Source organism: Cynara cardunculus (assembly GCF_001531365.2).
Source record: "Cynara cardunculus var. scolymus isolate 2C chromosome LG 9, CcrdV1, whole genome shotgun sequence".
NCBI classification, from domain to species: Eukaryota; Viridiplantae; Streptophyta; class Magnoliopsida; order Asterales; family Asteraceae; genus Cynara; species Cynara cardunculus.
This window is the reverse complement of record NC_037536.1, coordinates 8,215,871-8,226,431: the sequence shown is the minus strand read 5'-3', so window position 1 is coordinate 8,226,431 and position 10,561 is coordinate 8,215,871. Positions and strand designations below refer to the sequence as shown.

Below are 10,561 nucleotides of genomic sequence, written 5' to 3'. Positions count from 1 at the left end.
ACACAATTTATTCATCTTAGTTAGGATTGAAGGGTTTGGAATGGATTTTTTTTTTCATTTTCTATGCTTACTATTAACCGATTAATGCTTTGTGATACTCCATTTTATTTTCAGATATCGATGAGTGTAAAGATAAGTTGCAGTTTCCATGTTATGGAACTTGTGTTAATATTCCCGGGAATTACACGTGCAAATGTAAACAAGGGTATTCTGGTGATGCCAAGATTAAAGGTGGTTGTAGTCGCAAAATTCCAATTCTCCAACTCACATTAGGTAAATTCTATCTTTTTCTTCTACTCCTGTAAACTTTACAGTGTAAACATTTTCTGATCATTTATAATAAACCCCCATGCCCAAATAAACACTTATTAGCCTTCTATCTAACATTTTAAAAGGCGTTTCTTGAAAAATGTTCATAAAAAAACATTCCAAAAGCTTATTTCATAGTGTTTTACTTTGTTGTTCAACTTCGTTTGAAATAAAAATCACCACCCTTACTTTACTAAGGCAAATTCTCAGTGATCAAAATGGCATAATAATATTGTTGGTAAGCGTCTCTTACTGTTTGCACCTCTTTTTTAGTAATGACACCCCTTTTAGTTCATTTTGCTTGCTCCAAAAATGTTCCCTTTTCTTGTTGGTTTTCTAAATCACTTCAGTTAAACACAATTTTAAAACTAAGGATGCCACGTAACATGGTAACTTTTCCATGATAATAGGAGGTGCTCTTTCGGGCATACTGGTTCTAATCTTCTCATTGTGGCTACTCAAAGTAGTGCAAAAGAGGAAACTTAAGAATCTCAAAGAGAAATTCTTCAAAAGAAATGGTGGTTTACTCCTACAACAACAAATCTCAAGTGGTGAACGGATGGTTGATCGTCAAATCAGACTTTTCAATGCAATAGAATTAGATAAAGCAACTGGACAATTCAATGAGGACAGAATAGTCGGCAGAGGGGGTCAAGGGACAGTCTACAAGGGAATGCTAGCAGATGGAAGGATAGTAGCAGTAAAGAAGTCGATGTTGGTGGATGAGAGTCAAGTTGAAACCTTTATCAATGAGGTTTTTATACTATCCCAAATCATCCACAAACATGTGGTTAAGCTTCTGGGGTGTTGTTTGGAAACCGAAGTTCCAATGCTTGTTTATGAGTTTGTTGGTAATGGAACTCTTTTTGACTTCATCCACGACGAGAATTATGAGTTCCCTACCTTGTGGAAATTGCGGTTGCAAATTTCTATAGAGATAGCGGGAGCTCTTGCTTATTTACATTCGGCAACTTTCGCACCAATTTATCATAGAGACATTAAATCTTCAAACATTCTTTTGGATGACAAATTTAGAGCAAAAATATCAGACTTTGGAGTTTCAAAGTCATTATCAGATGATCAAACCCATCTAAGCACCTTAGTCAAAGGTACCATGGGTTATTTAGATCCAGAGTACTTCCAATCAAGCCATCTTACTGAAAAAAGTGATGTATATAGCTTTGGTGTTGTTCTCCTTGAGCTCTTGACCGGGAAAAACCCCATCTTTAGAACACCTTATGGGGAGAGAATGGGTTTGGCAACGTTCATTTTTTCCATGGAAGATGAACAACTCGTGGAAAACGTTGATGATCGAGTATCAGATGCACCCAAGGTACAACTCATAGCAGTTGCAAACCTTGCAAAAAGATGTTTAAATCTGAATGGGATGCTACGGCCAAATATGAAAGATGTTGCAACAGATTTGGAAGGTATAAGATTGGCAAATTAGTAGTATGCCGCTGATCTTAAGTACTTTGCACAAGAGCATCTTCAAGGTAATTACTCTTGTACCCAGTAACATTTCATTGCTCCATCACTTAGACACTGGAATCGATTAATCGACTTTTGGGTGCCGGTGGGTCTAAAGACCCTTTCCAAGCAAAAGTCGCTATTTTGTCTAAATAAAACTGTCAATTTCTAGAGAAGAGGAAGTGAGAACCTTAGAAATTTCCCCATTGCTGCTTCCTATATACCAATGTATTCATTTTTCTTGCCATTTCCTACTTTATGGATTATATTGGTCTTTCAGGTAGTTTGTTTCTGTACTTATGTTATATATTGTTATCACATGGAAATTTTCGAACTTATGTAGTTATGTTTGTCAAGATATTTTATTCTGACAATTGACTAGGATATTGGTTTATATGGGATTACCCTTCTGTTTCAAAGTCACCATCTAATGATTTTGTTGAACAAGGTTTTGATGGTAATAATCAACTTTCTTTTTTCAAATGGAAGCAACTTTAATTGAGTAGTACCAGTACCAATAATTTAATTGTTTCCGATCTGCCATTTTGGGCCGGAACCATTTGGGAATGGGAATACAGTACCAGTACCAGTAGATGATAGAGAGCACCCCATTTGTCTTTTGAGAATGCTTGGAAAATATTATATGTTATATGTTTGAATCTTTGAATCTTTCCTATGTACCAGTTGATGATAGAGAGCACCCCATCTATCTTTGAATCTTTCCTATGTTATATGTTGAAAATATTATATACATGAGTTCTATAGTAAGTACTGGTATAGTTTGTTGAACTGTAGTTTTTGATTGACAGTTGTATACACAAATGGATTCTAAAATGCCTCCCAGTTAAGAAACATGTTCTTTCCAAACTACTACTAACGAGTCACCAAGGCACCACTGACGGTTTTGTAACCCAAACTATCGAGATGGATGTGTATGGATAAACGATAATATGAAATCCGATGATTTTCCATCATTTTTATTTGTAGATAATCCATGGAACCCCCCCAAAAGATAATTGCAATGTGGAAGAGGCTTATAATTTCATAAGAAGCAAAAGGGTTAAGTCACTATACAAAAGAGAGTCGATTCAATGTAACCTGTTAATGAGACTTTTGCCCGCAATAAATAGGGTGCATCGGAATAGCCATTTTAATTGAGGCATAGAAGCCGTTGGCAAAAGCTAATAGGAGTCACCGGTAATAATTGATCTCGCATGATCGTCATACCATCTTTTAACGAAAGCTTGAAGTCTTTTGCTAGGACAAAAGATGACACACAAAAGTTTGTTTTTACTATCTATTGCCTGCCCAGAAATGTGACGCAGACAAAAGTTTTTTTTTTAAATTTATTTATTAATTATCTATTTAAATTCTTGCATGTATTTATATTTATATTTTATAAATTTAATTAGAAACCAATAATTAATTTTTAACGCAACATATGGAAATCAAAACAAAGATTGATCCGGTTGATTATGAGAATATATCCAAAAATTATCTCTTCTAAAACTCGTTGATTCTATGAATAACGAGATTGAGCTCAAACTCGAATTCGCAATGAACTTATAATTTGGATGGAAATGGAAATTTTATGTATTGATTGAATGACCATTCATGGAATAAAATCAACCTATAAATAACAGCCCCAAGCTTTGCAGCCGCAACTCCCAAGCTTAAGCTTAAACATACCTCAGTTCAGTTACCCGAAAGCTGCTAGGTATCATGTAAGTTTTTTAAAACCATTACTTTGGTTAATAGATACGTTTGGTAGGTTTAAGGTAATATATTTCAATAAACATAGTGATGCTATTAGTTTGGGTTGCCATTGTTGGGCAGACGTTAGGCTAAGTAAGTAGGTTGAGAATGCGACTTCGAACATTGATATTATTAGAATGCTTAGTTGTTAAATACATGCATTGGTTATGTTTGATTTACAGTCGTTATGCTGCTGAAATATCTACATACATAACCTCACCCGATTTTGTTTTGGTGAACCATAGGAGCGTAGGGGTGAGTCACAATCTAATACCGACATCCCTCTCCCTGATAAGGCATCTCTTTGGGAGCAAAGTGTCGGAGGACGGAGGAAAGGCCGAATATTTGGTTTCGGGACCACCCAGGATCCCTCTTATGCTATGACGGGTAGATGTAGCAGTAGCGGGTCATCATACGAGTCAAGAGCGGAGGTACGTTGGTTATATTGTTATTAACTTTCTCATAACTAAAATTGCGAACAAATTACTGATTTCGAAGAATATTGAATATTTACAGGTAACGGGGTTGAGAGAGAAGTTGTCAAGGGTAGAAGAGGAACTCGAGACCGAACAGAAGAATAGGGCAGATTTGGAGGCCAGACAAGCTGCCTCGGAAGCTGAACAGGCTAGACAAGTTGCTGCATTAGCCCAACAGGCCGCATTATCGGAGCATTTTAATGCGTTTATGCGGCAGTCAGGATACGTTTTCCCACCTCCCCCACCTCCCGATAGTTAGATTGTATGTATTCGAAGATTAAAATGTATGAATTGAATATTTTAAATCGTATGAATTGGTTACTTTGTTCACAGATTTGGTTTGTTATATATTATTATTTCCAGGTTTTTTTATAAATAAATACAGGATTTATGCATTTTTTAAAAATTTATTTTTTAATTTTATACAAATTAGCGACGGATTAGCGAGGGAAAATCCGTCGCTGAAAGTCCTTGAAATTCCCTCGCAGATCCGTCGCTGAAAGTTCCCTCGCAGATCCGTCGCTGAAAGTTCCCTCGCAGATCCGTCGCTGAAACTTCCGTCGCAGATCCGTCGCTGAAAGTTCCGTCGCAGATCCGTCGCTGAAATTCCCTCGCAGATCCGTCGCTGAAAGTTCCCTCGCAAATCTGTCGCTGAAACTTCCCTCACAAATCCGTCGCTAAAAGTTCCCTCGCAAATCCATCGCTAAAAATTCCATCGCAGATCCGTCGTTGAATTTTCCGTCGCAGATCCGTCGCTGATATATCCGTCGCAGATCCCTCGCTGATCCGTCGCTAAATACTTTCCACGCTGATCCATCGCTGAAAGTGTCCATCGCAAATCCGTCACTGATATCCGTCGCTGATCCGTCGCTGATAGCACTACCTACGACTGTTTGACCGACGGAGTATTAGCGACGGATCAGCGACGGATTGCCCTTTCAGCGACGGATTTGCGAGGGATTTTTCCTTCGCTGATACTCTGCATTTTTGTAGTGACATGTTTCCCAAGTTGTCCACATTCATAATGAACAATGAACGGGAATATTTGCGACAAATGTTTGCACTATTCACGATCCATGATGAATGTGACGCGACTTGAAAGTTGTGGGACATGTCACATAGGGCAAAGTATGTGACTACCCCAAATCACAAGCAACTCTCTGCATGTAGCATCAAATGTACCCAAAGTTTAACACCTGATGTACATAACTTCGAAGTCATTTAACAAGTTGCTAGAAGCGTGCTGTAGAAGTTTCACCACCAATAGCAACCAAAAAAACCCATCTAATATAAAGAATGAATCAATGAAATATACACTAGAAATGATGAAAATAAAAAGCCAATAAACACAAAACAAGACTTGTAGACAATAAATTAAAGAAAGTTAGTGAAAAAGACCGAAATTTAATATTAATATGAACATGAAAATAACTACGATATATATTAGTGGTATCGAGCGGATTCAGAGGTTATGATTTATCTTTTTATGAACATTTAGAACCCTCTTTTAAGGTGAAAAAACATTCCTAACTACACAAATCGTTTGCTTTAATGACGTATGACTGAAGTAAGAGCATTAAGATTAGATAAGCATTTAACGAGATTCCTGCTTTTACCTATTTAATTTTAATGGTAAAATTCTAAAATGATTAGACTAATCACCTAATAATCAAACTTACTTCCGTTTTAGGTAACAATTGGCGTTCGCATTTTACATACTATTTTGAACTTTACAAATCGACTTAATAATACACGACATTTAAATGTTTTTCGTGCACTCCAAAATTGAATTCAATGTTGCCCATCCACTTTTGCTGGAGAGATACCGTAGCTATTGATTTCAAAATGCCTTCTTCCCCTTCTATTTTCCCTATCTCCTTCCCCTTTGTCCCTCCCCTCTTATCAAACAAAAATGATCGTGGTTGTTTTCACAATATCGTCAAGCAGAAATCAATCTCCTCTTATCGTTATTGTCTTCTCCTTGCCGCTGGTTTCATGCTTCTCGTCGTTATTGCTTCAGTATACATCTTCTCATCCTATTAAAGAAATTTGTAGCATTATAATTGTAGTTGTAAAATGGAAGCACAATCAAAAACATGTTGTTTACACACGCTTTAATGAGAACATGGTATATTTTTTGATGAATTATCAAGGTTACAAAGAGGCCTTTTTAGGGTATTTTATTTTTGGCCAAAATCTTGGAAATAAACCAACATTAAATTATAAATTATTACTTCTACAGTTCCAAAATAAGTGTCCATATATATATATATATATATATATATATATATAGATATACATATTTACATTTGTCCCGAATAAATGTCCAATTTCAAAAGTAGATGACTAAATTTTTAAATTTACCTTTAATTAATGTAAAAATGTTTAATAGGCGTGAAGTTAATAAATACAACTAAAATTGACATTTGCTTAACTAAAAAGTATAATAATATTCTGGGACGGATGAAATATTTACTAATTAATAACAACGTCAAAATCAGTAGTGGTTGATTTCAATTTGTTAATTAAATGATAATTTTACCTTTATTTGATTTCTCTCTATTCACGATTCTTAAATATCTGTGCATTAGTTAAAGGTATATTTAAGAATTTATTTATTTATTTTTTAAATTATATTCTTAAATATTTATAGCATTTATTCCGAGACCGAGAGAGTAGATGCAAATATATTCAATTTCCAAATAAAAATATTGTACACACACATACACATACACATACATATACATATACATATACATATACATATACATATACATATACATATACATATATATATATATATAAGGGCTGGTCCAAATGCTAACCAAGATTATCGTGTTAACTTTGTTAACCGATCTTAGCCGTTAATTTGAATAATAAACGGTTGTGATTTAATGATATTTAAAAATTAATTATTAAATTAATATTTTCAATTAACATATGTGAACAAAATATCAAAGGGTATTTAGGTAAAAAGTAATCTATCTTTGATACACGAGTTGTCAGACATATGAACAACTTGTGTATATCCTCAAAACACATCAAACAAAAAAGATTAGACATATGAACAACATGTGAACCGTATGAACATCTTCTGTATATTCAGGAGCCAACTCTGTTGTATGTACATGAACACTTACGAAGCTTGTGTTCACATGAATCACATATAYTGTTCATATTCATGTGATRTGATTGTGYATATGTATCGATATGAACATCTATTGCCTTTGATATGTGTTCATTTAAACAAAATGAAATGTCATACTAATCACTTACCAATATGAACGCTTTGATCATCTTCTTCATTATCGGAATTCGAATTCCGACCGTAGTCGTAGACGATTTTAACTTTCTCATTTCCATTGTTGTCAATATATTTTACAATAGGATTATCCATATTACTCGGACGATACGGAAATCTTTTACACTTACAAAAACAATATCATTATATGTAGAACATCACTTGAAAATTACGATCATGAACACGTATGAAGATAAAATTCAGAATTACATCATGATCAATTAGTGAGTCTTTAAGATTTGTAACTCCCAATTAATTATTAGGGAGTTACATAAATGTCAAGTTACCTAATTACCCTTGTATTTAATATATGAGTTACATTTGAGCATAAAGTAACGATGAAATATGATTGGTTAGGCTTGGTTAATATAGTTAACATAAGTTTCTTGGTTAGTATTTGAACCAAACTCTCTCTCTCTCTCTCTCTCTATATATATATATATATATATATATATATATCTTATCATATGAAAGTAGAAATTTTAGAGTGACAGATGAATGGACGCTGCATGTCAATATCTTAATGAAGGGCTTATTACGTATCTCATTAAACTAAAATGTAATAGTGCATAACCATGGAAGATTCAACGATTCAAACACATAGCTTGAGCATTTTGACAAATGAATCTGGAATAAATCTTGCTTCTAATCATGTCTTGTGATGGTGATGCAAATGCTTCTGCGATGGCAGCTTCAAATGGGGACAATGCTGATTCCGTTTTTAGAAGGATGCAAAAGAGGTGTTGGTTCATAAATACATCACTAATTTCATGTTAATTACCAACAGAATCTGATTCGGGATGACAAAACGGTGGGTTGATAAACGTCGAACCCTAAAACCATAACGAATTTACAAGCGATAAACTCAAATAAAATAAGAGAAAACTCTTAAATAAAATTTGATAAAAAATTTCAAAGGTGTATTTAGTAATAGAAAAACTTGAATTAAACCTAACAGGGATGTTTGTTTGTATATAGGAAGGGAAAAGGAATCCTAAAGTTACAAGGAAACTAAATAATAACCCAAACCAAATAACTAGAAAGCTTAAAACAATAAAATAAAGAATGCCATTCAATAACCACTTCATCCAATCTATGCGCTGGGTGGCGGGCCTGCTCGCATGAAAACCTTTCCCAGCCTCAAGCACATGGGTGGACCCAATCTATTAGATTCAGTGACACGGATCATTGTTTCGTTCCTCCGTCATAATGTAAAAGATTATAGGATCATGAAAGATGCAACCATATCATTTGTTCTGCGAAACCGTATATATTTTAACTTCAATAGTGATAAAATTTCCCTTAGTTGAGTTGGTTTGCTTTAGGTCGTCGGCTTCTCTACCACTTTGAATTTCTCTACGCCAATCCCATTTGGATTTCCCCTCCACCATTCTGATCGTGTATGGCCTTTATCACTTTTGACCAACTAGAGGTTGGTTCGAAATGAAGTTCCCACACCCACTTGATTAGAAGTGCGAGGTTAGCTGCATCAATACTTTCCAACCCGAGGCCTCCTCTATCAATACTTTTAATGACATCTCCCCATTTGACCCAAGCAATTATTTCCACATAATCTGATCCCCAGAAGAAATCTTTTCTCATTTTCTCTTCTTTTAAGGACAACCGTGTGCGAACAGGGGCTTTGAAAATGGACAAAAAGTAAGTGGCAAGGCTTCCTAGAACAACTTGGGCTGGGACATTCCTTCCCCCGGCAGATAAGGCTTTAGCTTTCCATCTTGACAATCTGCGTTAAAAAATTTCCACGGTCGGGTCCCAAGCCTTGATTCTATTCATATTATCTCGTATAGGAACCCCAAGGTATCCACAAAGGAATTTACCGACCTCACAATTAAGTTCATTGGCAGCCCAATATACTCTTCTTGAATCAACTCTGACTCCTAAAAGATTACTTTTGTCAAGATTTAGTTTTAAACCCGAAGCCAAATAAAAGCATCGCAATAGGCGAAGGATATTTTCCCTTCTTCTACCGACCACGTATTAATAAAAAGAGCATCATCAGCGAATAACAAGTGAGAAATATTGAACCTTTCAAAGCCGATCTCGATTCCCCTTGTAAGGTCTTCTTTTCACAATCTCCATCAAGTGATGTAGGCCTTCCATGGCAATGATAAAGAGGAATGGAGATAATGGGTCTCCTTGTCAAAGGCCTCTTTGCGCTCGAAACTCCGCAATAGGAGAGCCGTTAATGAGGATTGAAGAGGAGGCAGAATGAAGGCATGATTTGATCCAATTTTTCAATTTGGAAGGGAATGCTATTGCTTCAAGAATATCCATCAGATAATCCCAATCCAAAGAGTCAAATGCTTCTTCAAAATATGCTTTAATGAAAAGAACATATTTTCTATTGTTTTTCGCCCGACTGATGATTTCATTAGCTATGAACACCCCATCTAAAATGAATCTGCCCTTTAAAAAAGCAGACTGCGACTTGTTGATAAGTGAACTGATAACGCACTTAGCTTAGACGATTAGCAAGAATCTTGGCAGTCATCAACCATTACTCCCACAATTTGAGAGTTGTTCCTTCTATGGTTAATAATTGCATGAAAGAACTTGGTATTCTCGTCACCTTCAACAGCCCATTGAATTTTGCTTTTTGTCGTAAATCGTTACGAAGCTTAGCTTCAATTTCAACCTTCAATTTCAAGGCTTTAGATCTTACAATGGTTGTCTCATCCGCATTTCCAGCATCGATGATTTGATCAAAGACCTCCATGTCCAATTGGATCTTCTTCCTGTCCTCTTCCATCTTTTTTTCCCTTCAAATACCACCAGTATCTTATTTTGTCTTTCAACATCTTTAATTTATTTTTCAAATTGGTCAACTTGCAGTCTGAGCGAGAATAGCAACCATCCCTCCATTCTTTTATCAACAAGTCTCTGAAATCTTCAAGTGAATCCAAGAGTTGAATCGCTTAAAATGGATAGGGCTGAAATCAAGTGAAACATCTTTCAGGATTAGAGGACAGTGATAAGAAATCATGCAAAACCCCAATGAGGATTTGGTAAGAAAATATCCATATATTTGTTTGTTATAGTCATATGGTATCAGCACTTGAAAAAAGAAATCGTCCGTCTCTGGTCGAGCGAGTTAGGTGACCCTCCAGGACACCCTTGCGTAGGGGGTTGTATATGTCTCTGTTTTCCCTTTTTTGATGCCGAATTTTAATATATATATATATATATATATATACACACACACACACTCACACACACATATACATATATA

General features: G+C 35.4%; 2 protein-coding genes across 2 annotated transcripts; one reads left to right on the top strand and one right to left on the bottom strand.

Annotated features, from left to right (window-relative positions):
• Positions 1-709: 709 nt before the first annotated feature.
• LOC112518073 (wall-associated receptor kinase-like 1) lies at positions 710-1,967 on the top strand. The gene has a single exon (XM_025125640.1). It carries the CDS (start codon positions 710-712, stop codon positions 1,757-1,759), a length of 1,050 nt encoding a protein of 349 aa, XP_024981408.1. The 3' UTR covers positions 1,760-1,967.
• A 6,700-nt stretch (positions 1,968-8,667) lies between these two features.
• On the bottom strand, positions 8,668-10,081 carry LOC112517739. The gene is made up of 3 exons (XM_025125118.1): positions 9,902-10,081; positions 9,154-9,209; positions 8,668-9,055 (listed from the first exon to the last, which is right to left on the bottom strand). The coding sequence occupies exons 1-3, from the start codon at positions 10,079-10,081 to the stop codon at positions 8,668-8,670; spliced, it is 624 nt and encodes a 207-aa protein (XP_024980886.1).
• Positions 10,082-10,561: the final 480 nt, after the last annotated feature.

What these genes read in the sequence shown, in the direction of transcription:
- LOC112518073 (XM_025125640.1), top strand. Translation starts at nt 710, where the DNA reads ATGATAATAGGAGGTGCTCTTTCGGGCATACTGGTTCTAATCTTCTCA.
- LOC112517739 (XM_025125118.1), bottom strand. Translation starts at nt 10,081, where the DNA reads ATGGAAGAGGACAGGAAGAAGATCCAATTGGACATGGAGGTCTTTGAT. An exon ending in AATTCAATGGGCTGTTGAAG is followed by an intron (nt 9,210 to 9,901) that starts GTGACGAGAATA and finishes GTAATCTTTTAG; the next exon opens with GAGTCAGAGTTGATTCAAGA. An exon ending in CCAATGAACTTAATTGTGAG is followed by an intron (nt 9,056 to 9,153) that starts GTCGGTAAATTC and finishes TTTTTAACGCAG; the next exon opens with ATTGTCAAGATGGAAAGCTA.